General features: G+C 39.1%; 2 protein-coding genes across 3 annotated transcripts in view; both read right to left on the bottom strand.

Moving 5' to 3' along the window:
* The window catches only part of LOC133980600 (large neutral amino acids transporter small subunit 4-like), a 29,574-nt gene extending 21,051 nt beyond the window's left edge, over window positions 1-8,523 (bottom strand). The window contains exons 1-2 of the mRNA XM_062419359.1: window positions 8,395-8,523; window positions 5,561-5,784 (exon numbers count right to left, since the gene is read on the bottom strand). Of these exons, the coding sequence (XP_062275343.1) occupies window positions 5,561-5,720 (160 nt within the window). The 5' untranslated portion in view covers window positions 5,721-5,784; window positions 8,395-8,523. The remainder of the gene's footprint in view (window positions 1-5,560; window positions 5,785-8,394) is intronic.
* Window positions 8,524-10,744: 2,221 nt separating this feature from the next.
* The window catches only part of LOC133980599 (unconventional myosin-Ic-like), a 60,096-nt gene continuing 50,646 nt past the window's right edge, over window positions 10,745-20,194 (bottom strand). For both annotated transcript variants that reach the window (XM_062419357.1, XM_062419358.1), the window contains 14 exons: window positions 19,335-19,452; window positions 17,907-18,020; window positions 17,710-17,786; window positions 17,536-17,604; window positions 17,313-17,397; window positions 16,851-17,010; window positions 16,329-16,412; window positions 16,123-16,216; window positions 15,975-16,030; window positions 15,745-15,880; window positions 15,588-15,658; window positions 15,385-15,482; window positions 15,052-15,151; window positions 10,745-13,861 (listed from right to left, as the gene is read on the bottom strand). In XM_062419357.1, the coding sequence (XP_062275341.1) occupies window positions 13,835-13,861; window positions 15,052-15,151; window positions 15,385-15,482; window positions 15,588-15,658; window positions 15,745-15,880; window positions 15,975-16,030; window positions 16,123-16,216; window positions 16,329-16,412; window positions 16,851-17,010; window positions 17,313-17,397; window positions 17,536-17,604; window positions 17,710-17,786; window positions 17,907-18,020; window positions 19,335-19,452 (1,289 nt within the window). In that variant the 3' untranslated portion in view covers window positions 10,745-13,834. The remainder of the gene's footprint in view (window positions 13,862-15,051; window positions 15,152-15,384; window positions 15,483-15,587; window positions 15,659-15,744; window positions 15,881-15,974; window positions 16,031-16,122; window positions 16,217-16,328; window positions 16,413-16,850; window positions 17,011-17,312; window positions 17,398-17,535; window positions 17,605-17,709; window positions 17,787-17,906; window positions 18,021-19,334; window positions 19,453-20,194) is intronic.

The following is a 20,194-nucleotide window of genomic DNA, read 5'->3' as shown; positions in this document are numbered from 1 at the left end:
ACTCTGATAAACAGAGCGAATCTGGGCTAATTTCATGAGAAATCTTGTATACTGTATCTTTAAATCAAACTAGGAGGTCTATTGTGCTATAAAAAAAACAAGCATCTTAATTCTCTGTATACAAGAAATTACAAACACGAGACAACACCAGAGAGGAAAGAAACTGCTGACTTCATTCCTTCTTGAGGTTTTGCTCGTATCTAAAATAAACACCTTCTGGGCATTTCTAATGTTGCACTTTGAGGTCAGAGTTACTGCGTCTGCCTTCCCTCAGCGAGAACTGAGATGCTGATAGAGAAAAAAGGCCAGGAGACTCATTAAAGGTCAAGTAAACCGACCGCAGGGGAAAACAACACAATACAGGGGTAAACAGGTGCCAGAAATAGCCACAAACTGAACCCCTGCAGGGTAGGAGGGGGAACTCTCTGTAACACTTTCGCACAGACGGACTCCGGTTCAGTCCGCCTCCTGCTGAATCCCTAGCTGGTAAACACAGTCCATCGCACTGCATGTGGAGTCTATTTTTGTCTGTCTTCTCTATTAGACTGCCGCCTCTAGTCAATCTCAGTTGATACAAACAGGCGTGATGCGGAGGAAGGCCGACTGAGGAAAACAACATCTTCACCTTGACTTGTTGTTTTTTTGCCGGGAAAACAATAGACAAGAGACTGACTCAGCAGATACCACATGTTCAATGTCTGGAGGAGGGAGGTGTAAGGCACTTAGTCATCAGAGTGTTTTTCTTCCCTTCGGTTTTATGGGGCACACGGTCAACAGCAGCTAAAGTCTAATAAACAACTGAGCTGAAAATCTGCTTTCCCGCTATGTTCATAAAGGAGGTGATTTAGATCTGTGTTGAGCCAGCTTAAGGTAAAGGCGAGGGAGAGGAGGAGGAGGAGGGAGAAAAGGAGGGAGTACTGACGCTGGTTTGTACATTTCAGGGAGATTTTAGAACAACAACAGGAAGCTATGATGTCATATTAAATGCATCGTGGTGTAGAAAGCGAGTGTGTGTGGCTTGTGAGCATGCGTAGGTGAAAGGTCATGAGGTTTAATGAAGATCTGAGGCCTGCAGTGGTGTTTTTATGTTGGATCATATATTTACTGAGAGATGCGGGGATGACTGGAGCTCAAAAAGGCTGCAGCAAAGTCTGGTTTGAGTTAACATGATGGTAGATAAATGACTTAAAAGTTTATCTATGGGTTTAAAAAGCAGTTACTGAGATCTGAGCTCAAAGCGGCATTGCTACAACAAAGTCCATTCAGGGAAGAAATGAGGTTGTAAATAAGCTAAAATACCTAAATCACTTTATTTGGAGGTAAAACGTAAAAGCAAAATGTAACCATTACCATAAAATTAAGTTAAACAGTCTCAATGGATGTCAGTCTATAAACTGTGACAGGTGTTCACAATGAACTGTTTGCCTTTGGTCTTTGTTTTCTCTTCCATATACATTTGGCTTAACTGAAGGTTTGTTTACAGTCTGTGTGAACATCTTTATTACCTTGTTTCACTTCCTTTTAGCAATGTCACCGTGTTCCCAGATCTCAGCCACTGAGTGCAATTATTATGAATAAGAATGGTAAGTAATAAACTCAAATTATCCTTTAAAAGTCTATAAGACTACTGGACTACTAGTAGTAATGAGTTTTAGTGTCCCTTGATAACACTGATACAGTTCCAGGCTCTAATCTGACCATATTTCTTGATAAAAAATTGTCAGAAAAATCTAAAATATGGGCATTTTATCAGCTTTAAAGGCCTGTTTGTGATCAAACCTTTCTGTCAATAGCTGGATTATATGCTCTACACTCTCAGGCTGGTATTTGAGGTGTATTGGAGCACTAAGTGCTGACTGTTGGGCTAATAGCAGGTAGCAGCATCTGCCCCCTGGCGAGCCACGGCTGCTGACTAATCAAATGACTGCAGCAAACCTGAGTCAATAAGGGAAGAGCCCTGACGACAAATACACACAAACACACTCAAGGGTATAAAGGCTGACTCCTTCTCTGAAAAGTTACTCATGAATAATCACACAGTGTGTGTTCAGTGCGAACCGGCCATCTTTCACAAGCGTTTCTCCTTCATGGCAACAGCACAAAAACAGCTGTATGTTTGGCCAAATTCCTTTTTTTCCTCCTTTCAACACCCCCTCTCCCTCCTCTTCTGTAAGCTTCTCCTATACATGCAGGTGATGTCAAACACTCACAGCATACATCATTTGGTTTAATGATTGCTAGAGTGCAACAACTGGATACACAAAGAGCAATAAATTAGAAGGGATTAGGAACAAACTAGCAATGTGTGCTTTTAATATACTTCAACTATTCTAATCTTCCATTGGTTCCTCTCTGAGTTAAAGTACATTCTGTTCAGATTGAGCCAAACAAACTTTCTGGTCAGCGTATCTTTCTGAAGAATGTCAGTGAAAGTACGGCGCTGACAGGCCCATCTATTTGAAGAGAAAGCGAGGCGAGAGGAGATGACGGGTGAGACGAAGGAATGTACATCTCTCTGTGTGTGCTGCGACACGTATATATGTACACGTTTCACACCCGCTGTAACCACAACTTCATCGTGGGAGAACAGGTTGCACTGAACTAACAAACCACACAGAGTTTCACTGACATGAGGAAGCACGTGTTGGAAGCTATAGAAAGTATGAACTTTAAGGGAGGGGTTAGATGTTGAACACAAACAGAAGAAATGATTAAAGGAAGCCCTTTTCTCGCCTACATCTCTAGCATTCTCCTCTATGTGTGGTCACAGGAATGCTTTGGGACCTTATCTACTGTGACGCTTTATGTAAATTATCAGAGGTGCCGACGCCGTAGCGTTCTGGGGCCGTGCTTTGTTTCCTCAGCCAAACTCCAGACTGCCTTTACAATTGTAGTCTGGCTGGCCCGGCCTCTGAATGCACTCTCATTTCTGACTCAGAGTGTGTTTGACCACCTCCATAATGCTGCAACGCTTTTTGTTTGTGTAAAGATTGGTGACTGCCTTTGTGTAGTGTTGTCTCTAAAGAGCCTTATATTGTTCATTGTGTTCCATTGTGGGGTTTTTCATTTTGAACACAATGACAACACTTTCGGAAACAGTACTTAAAAAGATGAAATTTCCAATCACCACTGTATGAGTAACGTGACCTATACTTAGAATCAGACTGAAAAGGAGGCAAGACAGTAGAAACCAGGTAGGGCTCAACTTTTTTTGCCAAGTTCTGCTAGAAGTAGGACAATATCTGCACATTTTTACCCAGAAAACAAACAAACACTGACTACATACACAAATTGAGCATATTGAGCAGCTTCCTGACCTGATTCCAGATGTCCTAAACATCAAAATCGCTGATGTTACTAAGCGGGTCAGAGAGTGGGGGCGAGAAAGTGAGATGTGAATCAGGTGACTGTAGGGTCAATACCGAGGATCCATACAGGTTAACTTCCCACAGCTAAACCTAATCCAATCAGATGAAGAGGCTGCCTTCAATAATACATCATTGGATCATTAGCTTTTCATTCTATGTAGATGAAACACACCGTAAGCACTGATGAACAGAGAAATGAGAGTTCACAGGGGAAATACGGACCTACAGTGATGTTTTACAGTCACAGTGACAGTCTTCTCAAGTGCTATATAAAATGTGACAGCAGCGAAACCATCCGTGCAAATTAACCCTGCAAGGCTTTCATCATTGCTTCTTTTGTAGGATACAAAGAGAGAAACACGGGCAGAGACATATCAGAGGATCAAAGAGACAAAGACAGAAACCAGCCTCTGTGATAATCACTGCGGAGAAGAAAAAGGATGAATGGTCTCATTCACACATTCATCTGTTGCCTGGACAATGGAGACAACTCCAAACACTACTGATGATGACCAACTTACCTTTCAGTAGGTTGTTGTTATGCATGTATGTAACTTACACTGCTACTGTGACTATTACTGGACACTGATTCTTTGTCAGGATGACCCAAACTCCTCATGTGATTTTGATTTTCTGAGCCAAAGCAATTTTCTGTCATAAAAAACACAACTTAATAACTCGCAGAGTGCAGCAACTCACTGCATCACCTTTGATCACGGACAGAGTAAGATAAAATAACCGGATCTGATCCATATGTTGGTTTGTTGTGCAGGAACGCTTCACAGCCTCTTGTTTAGAGCCTGACAGCCGCTGGCATATCGACTTGTATTCTACAAGGAAATCTAAACTGTTTGATCAATAAGATTCCTGCTAATACGCAGGTAGCTGCTTTGCTCAAAGGTCACTGCCAGGCGAAACATGAGCGATTCCACAGAAAGTCTTTTGTACACATTCACACACCCTCACTCAGCATTAAGTAGCACTGAGTGTTGCTATCAGATTTTAGGTTTCTAAGCAGATCACAGATAATCAAGGTGTGGTCACACAAGGTCCCCTTAAACCATAAAAAACAAAACAAGGCTTCTCTGCTATAATACTGGATGCTAAAAAGGGCTATTAGCACTATTTGCATCTGTGTAGCCACTTTGCATGACAAATATGCAGCAGATGTAGTAGTGAAAGTGGTCCCTTACAAACTTTCCTAATAATGTGGGGACACTTTATACACTATCTGTACATTACGTTACCCTAACAGCTTTGTACTAATAAAAAATAAACAAATATAGCAGTAAAAGTTGTGGTAAGCAAGTTCTAAATGACAGCGACACTTAGTTTCTAATACGGCTAACCAAACTAAATATCATTTATAACACAAAGTCAATCATCTGACCACAGGACTTTTACTTGATATAAGTTCCCCTCAGTTACACATGGGGCCCAATGGTGGAATAAGTATTTAGTAGAACTACTTATACATTGGCCGATTGAAATTCTTTATTGGCAATATAAAATATATGACAAATATAAATAAATATATGCACAGATTCAACCAGGAGGCATCATATGTTTGTACAGCAACTGTTAAAAGGATAAAAATGCTCTATTACATGTAATAGTCCTGCATTCAAAATCCCATTGAAGAAAAAGCACAAAGGCTTTAAGTGTTTGTTCTGCTGAAAAATGGTTCTGTGACTGCTATATTATTATATACATGTGTTATTATAATTTAATATAGATTAATCGAAATGTGTGCGGCTTTTTACTGTTGTAGCTGGTTTAAGTGGAATTAATGTGCACTACTTTTTACACAGTTAGGATACATGTTTAGAGGGGAAATCACTCTTTGGTGTCACTGGCTTGAATTAGACACTGTTATATTGTGAAGAGTCACAAGTCTGAAAAAGTTGAACATAAATGGTTTAATCTCTTTTTTTAAGTAAAATCTTAAAAGTAGCAATAGTTGTCAAATAAATATATAACAAAGTCAAAAGTATATTTTCTTCTCAAATGTAGTGGAAAAGATGTACAATGTAACATCAAATGGAAATAGTGAAGTAAAGTACCTCAAAAAAGTTAATAAGTAGTACCTGAACACAGTTACTTTCCACCTTTGATGGTCTCCAACAGTTCTCCACATCTCCCACCCCCACACCCTCCCTTTGTCAAATATAACTTGTGTAATGCTGACTCACCAGGTCCTTCACACATGTAGGAGTAGAAGCCCTCTGACTTGAGCATGATGAGCAGGGACCCCCAGCCAAGCAGCACAGCCGAGAAAAGCAGGTTCTCAATGACCGCCGTCACCGCCATCCACCAGCGGCGGGAGAAAGCCGTGGCCAGCGAGGGAGCCATCTCTGCTGGGTTGGAGGTAGCACTTCACTGGCCTGACTGGTTGAGGAAGGGAGGCTGCTGGAGCCTGGAGGATACAAGAGGGGGGGGGGTGATAGAGACAAGATGAAGGGAGGTGACAGCCACATTCAGGATGCTTCTCTTGAATATATATACAGGAGAGGAAACATGGTCACAGATATTGTGTGACTCTGATGGTGCATTGCTTGTTTTACTCAGTGGGAAGTTCAGCATCTCTGGATATATAGTCATATATAAACAATATGTTGCACAGCTGCTTGACTTTACAATGAAATGTTTAAGATGACACTTTGTGGCTGAATAATTTATCTTTCTTTGTTCTTGCTTGATGATGATGATGATGATGATGAAGTGAAGGACTCACAAAACAGAAAACAGCTGAGGCCTTTGAATAGCACAAATCCCTTCCATTAATATTAAACACCCCCGCCCCTGAATTATCTGATTGGCTTACGGGTTTAATAGCTCCTCTCTTATTGGCTGGGAGTGACATAGCTCATGTAGCTGTTGCACGTGAGGTTGATGATGCATTCAGTACCCGTGGGGGATGAATTTAGAGAGAGGTCTTTCTTGCCAGAAAATATAGTTGACATAAGCTTTAATTAAAAAATGTTATAAATCTTAAAGGATCTGAGTTTGGTGCTAGAATGCAATTTTTAAATTTCTCAACCCCAGCTTTTTATGATATATTTTAGATGTAGGCAAGAAATAGCAGAAAAAAAGATCTGCAGTCTGCCTTAAAAAGGTAATTAAATATACATCAACAAACGCGACTATTTTTGGATGCTCATTTGTCAGTATTAAAAAATGTTACACAGTGTAAGCAGGTGTGTGTGGGGGGAGACAAAACCGCTTTGAAGAAAAACAACCTATGTTTACAGAAAACTCTGCGGCACGTAAACGCACCGCGAGCTCCAGCCGGTTCGAACCAGTACGGCGCGAGATTGACTTGAAACCGACCTGTGATAGGAGCAGAGAGGATGCTGCTTCAACGGTGTACACTGAGCACCGTGACGCTCATTCACATGTCACACTAAGCCTAAGAAACATGACATGAATCCATAAGAGAAATACACTCCATTCACATCTTTATTATTACATTATTATAATATTATACCAATAAAAATCACTTAAATCTGTCCTACTGTACTGTATGACAGCTTGTTTTTGTCTGAATATGAACTTAATGCCACTCATCAACGGCAGCACTGAGGACCATTGAGAATAAACTGCATGATAACACACACACGCACACAGTCACTTGAATGTGTGTGTGTTTTTAACAGCACATCATCGCGCTGAAAACAATAAGACAAAAGTCACAATATTGCAGTGAGTGAAGAGCAGTGTTGGAACTGGTCTGAACTGGACTATCTGCACACCCCCGCCCCTCCCTCCACCCCATCCACAATCTGCATCTCCAGCCCCCTCCATCCCTGCACAGAGTCAAGCTCCCCAGAATGATACATTACACTTCCGGTGGTCAAAAATAAAATAAAATGAGCTAATTCTGTATAACTTGTTATGACAGAGATTAAAGCTCCTAAATAAAAAACCAAAAACACACAGCTTAAATTTAAAGCTTCCTTTAACTAGTCATCATAATAATATACATTAAAATAGCCAGTAAACATTTTAAATCCCTCCACAGTATCTGTGCAGTAACACATACATGGGCCATATTAACAACAACAATAATCATAATAATAACCCATTTTATTTGTAAGGCACTTTACATTTGAAGCAAATCTACAAGTGCTACAAGGTAAAATCATCAATATAAAAGACATCATAAACATAACAAAAATAGTAGCATAAATGCACCAATAACATAATATATTATTGATGTCAATATAACTGACGGATGAAATGACTGCAAGGTGTTTACATTTATTTACAGTTTACTGCTTGGTGAAAACACACACATATGTTTGCTTCACTAGATGTCGTTTCCATTTTTAAACTGGATTAACTTTAATTGATGCTTTTATTTAGAAGACTGAACGGAAGTGCGTGGTGCTGTTTCTCGCTAATTTGACGCACATCCACGCAGGAGGCGCTCAGCTGTTCGGTATCAACAACAGTACATGATGCTGCTGAAACAAAGACACTAATCAACAGACTGCTACTGCTAACAAAAAGCCTCAACATGCAACAAACTCTTGTGTTATCCAGCTGCAAACAGATGTTCACTGACACCGCGCGCTCCTGCTTTTAAAGCATATACTGATTCAATCTTTCATGTAGCGGCTGTCGTCTTCACAAAAATAGGACACGGAAGAAGTGATCCTGACAGTGAAAGAAAAACAACTGTAATGAATGTATGTGGTGAAATAGAATCAGTTGTGCGTGACATTTCCTCCAGAAGTAACACTATCAGCCAACAGGATGTAAAAGTGATCAAACACGGATAAACTTGAAGTTGATAACAATGTCACAGGCTGTAATAGCAGCTGATTCCTCTCTGCAGCCGTGACACAAAGAAACACTAAGTGAAGAACACCTTACTGCTAAAATAACGCCTATGATATTTTCATGTCATTATGAAATGCTGATTTCTCCCGTAAAGCACGCCAGAAACTATGAGTCAGCCTCTCCTCCAGGCAGCGGAGCGTCACAGCTCCGGTGTGGAGCATCCTTGGTGCGGACAGCCTACCTGAGTCTGTGGATTAAGAGATAATAAAGCCGCTCAGTCTTCAGTCCCAAATTGTCTCTGCTGCTGGTCCACAATGTCTCTCGATGTCAAACACACACACACACACACAGAGCAGCGGTGCAAGTTCACACACATATGATGTCTCTTTTTGGATGACTGTTTCTCCTCTCATCCCTCATTGCTGCCGCTTTATAGCAGCGCAGCAGCGGTGCACAAACAACACCGCCTCCCCATTGGTCCGAGGCTGAGCTAGGAGACCAGCCGGAGCCAATCAGAGAGGGACAATATTACATGTGTGTTGTTTCTCAACACTGCAAAAATGTTTGGGATCACAGTCTTGAAATGTTTGGACACACACATATGTATAAATAAATAAATAAATAAATAAAGAGCGGACAGCTGATCATTATTGAGCGCCAAATAGCAAATAAACAACAACAGTAAACACACGTACTGACAACTCAGAGCCGCACTGAATGAATTATCGATTATAATAACTTAATTGTGAGCCAATAAAGAAATGTAATCGTTGGTAGAAGGCAAATGAGGAATGTAAACTTAAAGGTATTTTTTGTGGAAATGTTATTAACAATCAATACAATCATAATAATGTTATTTAATTCCAGAAAATGATAATAACAGAACCACTCTGAGACAGTTTTCTTCATGTTACAATTAAGCACATTCAAACTAAGAATAAACACTAAGCTGAGGCCTTCAGTGCCTCCTGTTTTGAGTGTGTGACCGTGACAGTACTAGCAGTGCTTATGCATGTCCTAAATATGGGTCAGACCCATATTTAGGACATGCGTAAGCACTGCTATCTCTCCTGTATGAAGACTATAAATCACATCCACACGTGAAGTGGCTCACTGTTTACTTGGGGCCTCATGCCAAACTTTTAATTCCTAGAAATACATGAGAAGGGTGTTCCCATGAACCAGTTGAAAACAAAAACTAAAGCGGGGAATTTAACACAGCGAGGGCGACACCTGGTGGCCGCTTCAAAGTATGTACACTGGAAATTGTCATAAAGGACTGCGGTGGAAGAAGTACTTAGTTGGATGTGTTACTTAATGCGTTAAAATATATATAAAATATGAAAAAGTCGAAGTAATCATTAAGCAAAATAACATCTTTAAGAGTTATATAATTCTGGGTTATTAAAACGGATGTGTTAATATGTCAGCAACATTTTCATGTTGTAGCTGGTAAAGGTGAAGTTCATTTTATTTACTTTAGATATGGTTAGATTGTTTCATCTATAACAATTCATAATATTATATAAACTAATCACATTTTACATGTAAAATGTTCATCTTCAAAGTAACTGGCAGTCAAATATATGTAGTGGAGTAAAAATTACAATATTTAACCCTGAAATATACTGGACAGGAGGTATGAAGATGGAAAAACTCAAGAAAATTAAAAGTACTTAAAACTCTATTTCTGTATTTTGCTTGACAGGGGGAATGCAACTAAGTGCATTCAACTTAGTTGCATTCCCCCTGTGTTGATGGATTACACCATAGAAGTAAACCCAGGGGCCCAAGACGTCAGGCGGCTCCTAAATCCAGACCCTCTCTATAAAGTTACTGTTATCAACACATTTTCCTAGAAAAGTCAGTGGACTCAGCAGGGTGATGAAATCATTCTTTGTCTGGAGAACACGGATTTACATATATAATTTTGAAGGAGCTAGATCACCTTTTGACCTGTAATCCCATCCCCAGGTTTGCTGCATGATAATTTGATTAGACACATACTGTTTTAAAATTATGTGGCATACAAGCATAAAAATGAAAAAAAAGTAAATTAATGAAACTGGATTCTTACACAGTGACAAGTTGTCAAGATAAAGTAATAGAGCGAGGCTGGCAGAGCATTAAGGACCTTCCGTCAGTTGATTATGTGCTTTAATGGTGCATATTCAATTCATGTCTATTAAATTAACACAAACCAGTTGGCACACAGTGGGTTAGGAACTTTTGGGACCCCTGGAGCTCTGGGGGCCTTAGGGTAGTTGTCTGCCTAACCCCTTTTGGTAATTTAACCTTCTTTAGTTAAAAGTAATCTGCTAATTGTGGCATAAAAACAGTCAAAACAAAAGCCTGCAATGCATTTTTCGCTTTGATGCACAATGTGGTGTGCAGGGGTCTTGCTGCATGGTAGGAGCCCTTTGTTAACAGATACATGGACTGTCATTTTAGACAGACAAGGCAAAGAGTAAACTGATGTTAGTGTATGCTTATTACTGAGCATTAACCTTGAAACATAGAGCACAAACGTTTTTGTTAGACACTCGGACACACACACACACACACAGCTGAACAAAAAGAAAGGCCATTCATTTGGTTTTTACTGTACGTTTCAAATTTATTTAGCAAATCTTTAGTATCTTATTTTTTAGTGTGTTGGCATAATTATACATTGGTTTGGTGCATACAGTAAGTCAGGACTAATAACAGGAGTGCATCTGTAAATCAACAGACAAACTTAGGAATTTGGTTTGAATAAAGCTTATACACACGGAGAGAGGAAACCTTTAGGTGGGAAACTTTTAGAAACGGCCAAACACCGGTTGTCAAATGTCAATGACTAGACTCAAGGAGGTATTTCTCATACAATCCCACATTAATCTGTTGTATTGCTATCCAACAAGGCACATTAACAAGTTAGCAAACAATACTAAAAGCTGCTTCTCCCCCAAATGTTTAACATCATCAAACCTCACTTGGCTTGAATCTCTCATTTATAACAGAGAACAAACTGTACATTTACATCTCCCTCCTGGAAAAACAAAACAAAACAGAACATTCAGGACTGACATAATAATAATATATAAATCATACAACACAGAATCACTAGAAATCAACAGGGTCTTTGGCTAATAAGGGCAGTAGCACAGTCCTGCCTTGGCATATTGCACCCGCCTCGCCTTAGAGCCATAGAGGGAGAAAAAGTTCTGTCATTGAGCAAGGTCTGGAGAAAAGAAAAAGATTAAAATAAAAAAAAATTCTCGAAACATTTTGGAGTTCCTCTCAAAATGTTAGCCTACTCTGTTAGAGTTTTCAATAACACAACTTTCTCACCATCAGTCTTTGGTCTCTCAACTGTAGGCTTGGAAGAGAGTTTGGGGGCAAAAGTCAAGAGTTATGAAGGTTATAAAGATATTTTTTTTATTTTACAGCTGCTCTGAAAGAGGCTCTAAACCTGAACTGGTGTGACACCTTGAAAAGGACGCATGAATATTTTACTCATGTCATGAGTTTTAATGGAGTCATGTAAAGGTTTAATCGCTGTTTCATAATGATTATAACCTGACAATATGGGTACTTTGACATTTTGGGAACTTTATTTATTCACTTTCTTTCTGAAAGTTAACTGAGAAGATTGATACCACTCTCATTTCTGTCTGTTAATAAATATGAAGCTTATGTAAGCAGCCGGCTATCTTAGCTAAAGCTAACCGGAAACATGGAGAAACAGCTAGCCTGGCTCTGTCCAAATGTAAAAATATCCACCTGACAACACCTCACTAAAACTCACTAATTAACATATTATATCTGGTTTGTTTGATTCCAACAAAAAGTGTAAAGATGACAATTGTAGTTTTACAGGATCTAACCACAGCTAACAGCCAAGAAATAGTCTGGCCCAGTCCAGAGAAACCACATTTTGTCATAAGCATTCAGTTTTTGTACATATTATAAATAAAATTACACATGATTATAGAGCTTTAGAGGTGCTAGCAGGTAGACTGTGTTACCTTTAGAAACAGAGCTAAGCCAGCTATTACACCTTTTTTCTAAACTTTAAGTTAAGCTAACAGTCTCAGACTGTAGCTTCATAAGAATCAGTCTGGCCCAGCCCAGTGAAACCACATATTGTCATTTTTACACTTTAGTTTTTGTATGGATTTTTAAAAAAGAAAAAAAAGAAATGACATATTGTAAGAGAGCCTTAGAGGTACTAGTAGGCAGATTTTGTTATTCTTAAACAGAGCTAGACTTTTCGCCTTCATATTCATTTTAACTCAACTCAAATCTAAATTAATCCATCAAAAGAAATTTCAATTATATGGCTTTAAATTTTGAGTTGAGTTCTAGTCACATTTTTGTCTAAATGCAGTTTGAAAAGGCATACAGGTGTAAGAATAGATCTATTTATTGTATGATCTCCACAAATACATTGGTTGAACCCTGGTCAGGGGGCAGCTATCAGACCAGTTCAGTCGTAGGACAGATAACAGGCAGGTCATGGGGGAGGCTGGAGAAGCAAAGCAAAAAGAGTGGAGGAGGAAGAAAAGAAGAAATGTAGCCAGCTATAGAGAGCGATGCTGGGGCCTTGGAGCGAGTCGCAGCATGTCATGGTGCTGGAGCCACATTCAGTTAGAGAACGACGGGTTTCTATCTACACTTAACTCGACTCAGTCTAGTTGAGTGTCATGGTTTTCTTACATTGATATAAAGCTCTTCAACTCCCTCGTTAAGAATAGTCAGGATTAATCGAGGAGAAAGGCACAAGCACCTGGCAACGAGGCAAATGACGGCCACGTTCTCTCGTCTTTCTTTTTACCTTTTTGTTGCCTTTTCCTCAGCCACTTCACACATACTTTGTTCACTTTTTGCAGCATTTACAGTGCATGCTGTTTCTCTAACGTAGTGATTCCCTCGTGATAAACTCCCTTCATATTCAGTCTACATATACAGATACATGAAAATATATTCAGTAGTACATCCAACTATTTTGGTGAGCCACAGTACGACACTATATTATTACCAGGTCTCTTAACCATCAAGATCTATTAGATTCTCGTGCCTAAGCATGAAGAGTTGTTCTTTCTCATCCCTGAACCCCTCAACAGCGAGCCTACATACCGTCAGCCTTATTCTACACACCTTCAACAACAAGCCATCCGCCCCAGTTAGAAAAGCAGGAAGACGGTCAAGCCTATAAATCAAAAAAGATGAAGTAAACAGGAAAAAAAGAGGCAACAGGCAACAGCTAACCCTGATTTCATTTCATCAACAACATCCCCCCTTCTTCTCATTATCGTCTCTTATTCTGAAGCTTCCCTCATTGTTTTCTTGGTCATGTTCCCAAATAAAGCACAATAAACACACACGGTGCAAGAAAAAAATGCACCTGAATATCTGTTATTCCTTGGCCTCATATATAAAATCACAATATTCAAACAGCAATAAGTATTAATCCCAAAAAATATAATATATAAACATAAATATATCAATTAGTTTTGCTGGACTTTTATTTTCTTTTTAATTGGAAGCACGTGCCACCGGTGCGGTGACAAGCTGGCGTCTGATTGGCTTAGGCAGAGTGGCGTCTGCGGTCGTGTGATTGGAGGGTGGTCAGGAGTACTTGGGTCCTGGTGTGTGTGTGTGTGTGTGTGTTTGTGTTTGTGTGGTCAGACTGGCCATCATCTGGAGTTCAGTCTGGGAGCCGTCTGGAAGAGATCCAGAGGAAAATCTCACATCAGTCAAAATACACATGAATCCATTTTCTCCTTCCAAATAACATGACACTAATTATGTCTCCGCTGATTATGACGTTTCATTAGAATTAAACAGCTAGACAACTCTAATGTGCAGGTGCCTCCTTGACAAAGAACGAGGGAAGACATTTTTATCGCTTTTGGCTTCAAACACAAGTCTGGCTTTGTGTTGTGGGAGGATATTGAAGTCCTTGCATTGGTTGAATTTTTCACATAAAAAGCTGGAACCACAATGTTGACAATAACAAAAAGTTCCTTTTAACTGTTTTCATTTCAAGCAGCACCTGAGTTAAACATCTGGCTCTCTAGTAAGTTTTTTATCAGAGAGGGGAGAGTTTGTGAGCTAGAAAACCAAAACAATGAGCTAAAAGGCGCTAAATGGCTCAAAAGAGCTGAAGGGCTAATTTTCTGTTTGTTACTAAGAGCGACTTTCACAACTCTTGGGACAACAAAAGGAATTCAAGTATTTATATAGCATAGTATATCAAAGTATTTAAATAGTATAGTATATATGTAGTCCAGTATATCAAAGTACTTATATTGTATAGTATATATAGTATAGTATATCAAAGTATTTATATAGTATAGTACATCAAAGTATTTATATAGTACAGTATATCAAAGTATTTATATAGTATAGTATATCAAAGTATTTATATAATATATATAGTATAGTACATCAAAGTATTTATACAGTATAGTATATATACTCTAGTACATCAAAGTATTTATATAGTATAGTACATCAAAGTATTTATATAGTATAGTACATCAAAGTGTAGTACATCAAAGTATTTATATAGTATAGTACATCAAAATGTAGTACATCAAAGTATTTATATAGTATAGTACATCAAAGTGTAGTACATCAAAGTATTTATATAGAATAGTATATATAGTATAGTATATATAGTATGGTACATCAAAGTATTTATATAGTATAGTATATATACTATAGTACATCAAAGTATTTATATAGAATAGTATATATAGTATAGTATATATAGTATGGTACATCAAAGTATTTATATAGTAAAGTATAGTATAGTAAAGTATAGTATAGTATAGTATATCAAAGTATTTATAAGGTATATGATTTTGGAAATCAATTTTTTGAATCAATTTTGGATTTTGACACTCACCACAGACAAGTGTCCATTCTTAGACTTGGCCACCAGTAGTTCTGATCCAGGTGTGAAGTCTATGATCCCCTCTTTCCCCTGACCCACTGTAAACTTTATACTGGAGGAGGAACAGAAGCACAGTAAGACCAGACTTAAAGACACTCTTGAGAGCAGGCTTTCTTGGCCACTTTGTATCTAACAGGGTTCAATGTGTAGGAGTGATTTATTTTAAGGAGTGTTACACTGCTGTTAGCTGTTATGTAAGAACACACACTGAAAAACAAGACTTCAAGTCTGCTGTGACAATGTAATACTTGTCATGTGCACACAGGATGGTTGTCTGCCTCTCACCTGCCCTGGTTGATGTTGATGCTGTGTATTTTGTCGGCACAGATGGCAATCTTGGTCAAGGTCTCGATCACATGGTCGCTCTGCAGAACCACGTCGCCCTGCAAAGACACACACGGTTTAAACTCACAGGAGAAAACATGACATCAGACCAGCTTCTGTCACAACACTATCAGGTTCATTACAATCTGTCCTATAATCTTCACCTTCTGTTTGTTGTCGTCACTGGGCACGTGCAGAACAAACAAGCCATCGCTGAGAGAGCTGACCGAGATGCCTGCAGAGGAGAGGACAGTTTTAATGAATAATCCAAAAGAAGCTATCCTCTTAGCTAAATGATTCATCTGGCTGTTGACCTCTGACCTTTTAGAGCTCCATAGTCGATGCGCTGCTTGAGTTTGGCCTCCTCTACAATAACAGCACTGTTGGCGGTGAGCAGTAGCTGGCGTGGCCGAGCCTTGTAGCCCTTCCTGTCGTATTTGGTGACCGGCACTGCATACTGGGAACAGAAGGGATGATGATGATGATGATGAAGAAGAAATTCACAAACACCCTTTCAAACTGATCTTGCATCATGACTCTGCTCGACTCACCTTCATCTTCTCGCTGCCCAGAGCCTGCAGCACCTTGGGATTAATGTTCTCACCATCTGAACATGAGGAGACATCCTGTTAAATCACTTCATCTTGTATAAGTCAGACAGACAGTCTGCTGTAGTAGAAACAGATGTCTGAAGCTTACCGAGTCTTGTGCTGACAAACAGTTTGGGGACACTCTGCGGGTAGTTGTCCTTCTTGTCCTTAAAGATCTCACTGGCAATCATCTTCTGCTCCATCTGTCAAGCACACATTGTAATGACAGTGAAGCAAATGAAGGAAGCAGAAACCTGACAGTCAGATGAGTAGAGGCAAAGAGCATGACTTGACTGGTGATGGAACAATATTCACCTGGTGTTTCCATTCAGGGCTGATCTTCTTGCAGTAGCTCCACACCATGTTCTGCATGCACAGCTTACGCAAATGCTCGGACGCCTGAGGACACAGACAGGTTTCACATATATGTATAGCTGCATATATGTGGAGGCATAAAACATACTGGATGTGTGAGAAGTTACTGTAGCATATGCAATCTTATGTTATTAAAAAAAAAGAGTGTCAAGAAAAACACATTTTGAATTTTCTTTATGAATTCATATCTATCTATATTTTATGGAGATTTGAATTTATAAATTAATTATTTCATCACCTTCCTATGCAAAACAAATATTGTTTGAAAACGACAATATTTGTTTACATATATAGAAATTAATAATAGAATTATTAATATGATTCTGTTTGATCTGTTTGGGCTTTAACAACATCGTTTATTTTCTGATTGTCCTCAGATAAGAATTAGTTCTTGTTTGTTTGTCACTTAATCACCATACTTTAATTTTTTATTATTTTTCCCGGAAACAAACTTCCTCTCACCTCGGTAAGAGCTGCCGGTGGAGTGGGCCAGGTCTTGTCCAGGACGTTCTTGGGCAGGTTCCTGCGCAGCGTCATGAGGAAAGAGTAGCGCACGTAATCCAGGAAATACTCGTTCTCCGGACAGCGCTCCTTGTGGCGGTAGATGAAGCCCTTGATGAACCTGAGGTTGGGAAAGATGAAGACACAAAGCAATGAAAATCTGAACATCATACAGTTAGTGTCTGCCAATTAAGACAACAATACTTCAATTAAAACAAACATTATTTGCTTATATTTACAACTGGAAGACAAAAGGTCTTGATGTTAAATATCTTAATGAAGAACGATAATTTATATGAAGTAATTAAACCCTTCAACCACTATACTGCTCATTTTAGAAGCAGATGTTAGAAGACACTGGTGTATCTATCACACAGTGAGTGTATTGTGCCCTCTGCTGGCCTGTGCCTGCATAGTCTGTACCTGCGGATGGTATTAGCGGCCTCTCGCCTGCGCTGAGCCCTCCTCCTCGCCAGGATCCCCCTCCACCACGCCTGGATGGCAATAGCTGATGAGAAACACGACACACATTGTCATTTAAATAATAAAGAAACAATAAAAACCTACCAGGAGACCTCTTACAGTTCTAAACATGCCCTTAACAAGAGAAAATGCAGTACAGATGTGATAGTACAGACTTCCTCACCTGAGGTTCTGAGTTTTTGGTATTTGGACTTCTGACTGTAGCCTTTCCATCCTGCCTGCAGCTTGGTGGCTGTGTGATGACAGAGAGCAAAAGGAGACGCATGGTTTCAATCTGAGTTGTAACAGTTGTTGACAATGTTAGACACAAATTATCAGTGATGTCACGGGCTCTTACCAAGACTGTGTTTCCTGGTCTCAAGTGCATCTTCTGTAGCAAACAAGGTCTTCGGGAAGCGGATGAAAATTTTGGATCTGTGAGTTTAAAATAAAACATATTCAATGAAATAATTAAAAACAGTTGAAACATCATAACACTTCTCTCAACATTTCTCTCTAGATATGAGTGTGTGTGTGTGTGTGTGTTTTGCTGACCTGCCCAGTTTGTACTCCTCAGGCTTGTATCCCAGGTGTTTGACCAGTGTGGCCACTCCATCGGAAAGCTTCCCCTCCCAGTTAGGCCATGTGTCTGGACACAGGGACTTATACCTAAACAGACAAAAGTGAAAAGTAAGTATGAGTTGGAATACTGGTTCAGGAAGAAAACTTAATTGTTACAGAGAACATCTTTCAATTGTCAGTTCAAACACTTGCTTAAAATATGTTAATCAACCACCCGAACCTGGTCCAACCAGTAAACATTTTACATCCTTTTTTTTTGACTAATCGTGTTTACAAAACACTGGTAGGCTCAGTGAGCTGTGGCCAGGAAGCAACACGCTATGTTTTGTTGTGAAATGTGTGCCATTACCATCTTATTACTACCAACAGAAAAAACAAAAGGGGTAAGCTCTGTTCTGCTATCGCTCTAGAGTTTGTTTTCTGTTCCTTTGTTGAGGAAATAATGTTTTAGTTGTGTGTGCTTGGGAGTGGGTGACATGACATTACAGCCGTGTTTCTACTCTGATAGCACTGTTTTCTTGTTGAGGTTAGCAGGAGAGAGGAAGGGTACTCAAAAACATCACATCCTTTAGATTTTTGTGGAAAATCCCACCCAGGTCCTTCATATAAAAATCAGTCCACAGGCTGATATACCCAACCAACCAATTCAGGAAGGGAAGGTCTCATTTTATATGTTCCATTACAACCTGTCCATTCATTTGCAATATAAAAACAATTCATACATCTAAATTGCTTTGTAATTCTTACACATAATCTGGTTTAAAATGGCACATTGACAAAGCTAATTTCTTTTACATTTACACATATAATACAACATGTCTGCTCTGAAAAAGGTCCATGTTGTCTCTACTCACTAGTTTATCACTACATTCATAATTTGAAGTATTTTAAATTATTATGTTTTACTATATTACGATGTACGGTAGAGACAGGTCATTTAGATTCTATGGGATTCTTACTATTCCCTCAAAAACCTTTTAAAAGACTCAGGTCTTCAGTGTAGGCAATGATTTACTCATGGATTTAACAAATGTGCATCTGTATCTGTAGTTTAATCCTGAACTTTGCCTATTCAGTTGTGTTTATCACATGATTAGAGATGACAGACATCATTGAATCTTATATCAAAACTGACCACAACACTGGTTTTGGGGCTATATGACATTCTGTAAGTAGTAAAAATGTTCTTCTTACAGCAAATGTATTGTATGGAACTGATTGTATTAATTGCCTTATTTGGCTTATTTGACTTAACAAGGACATCATAATCAGTTCAGATGTGTACTAAAAGACAACAAGAAGCACATATGCTCGAATATGTCCTTTATAACGAAGTAGTTCATGCTTCAGGTGGTAACATGTAGTTGTGCCTTATAGGATAAAAAAGGAGCAGCTGATCACCTCTGTAGGAAGACCTCGTAGCGCCGTCTGTAAGCAAAGCCGGCTCTCCTCACCCTCAGATTCTCCATCAGTCCCAGGTACTTGACCTGGTGACGGATCAACACCTCGTCAAATCGACCTGGGAGCAGGACCAGAGGGGAAAAGAGTGGGAGATGGAGAGCACGGTTACATGAGTCTGAGAAAAATGTACGGTCTGTTGGAGAAAATGAACCAGAAGAAACCAGTAAATGCTAAACAGCAGCAGGAGTAGGAGTGACAAAGGACAGAGAAACAGTGTGAAATTCAACAAAAGGCCAACTGTGGGGAGAAACAAAGGCCGGCCCGATATACTGACAACCACACGGAGAGTTTACGCGGCAACCGCTGATGCCTCTGAAAACAAACTGTTTTGGTTGGAATTAGCCAAAGCACGAGATTAACATGACGTCTCTGTGAAAATATTAGCTTGTTGAGGCTGCTAAGCTGCTTCAACTGTGTTTACAAGAACTGTTACATAAAGCTGACATCAAAGCTATTACAGAGCTACGTCAACAAACTATTGTATAATGTATCATTGATTTTTATAATTGATTGTTTTTTTTGGCACAGCAATATCATGGGTTATAAATGGTAGAGTCTTTATACTCCATCAAAACCACCTCTTCCCTGTAGTCCACTGTCCAATCAAGTTACCATTACTGTACAATACAGACTTATATGTATATTATTATTTTATGTCAGCCCAAGAGATAAACACTAAAATATACATTTTTAAATAATTTAAACTTCTTTGTATGTGTAAAAAAAAATAGGGAAGATCACATGTATTTTCACATGTAATTCTATTACTTGGTTAGATAAAGATAAATTGCATTAATCCA

The sequence above is a fragment of the Scomber scombrus genome, chromosome 5 (assembly GCF_963691925.1).
Source record: "Scomber scombrus chromosome 5, fScoSco1.1, whole genome shotgun sequence".
NCBI lineage: Eukaryota > Metazoa > Chordata > Actinopteri > Scombriformes > Scombridae > Scomber > Scomber scombrus.
Note: the sequence above shows the minus strand (reverse complement) of the source record. Positions and strands in the feature narration are given on the sequence as shown.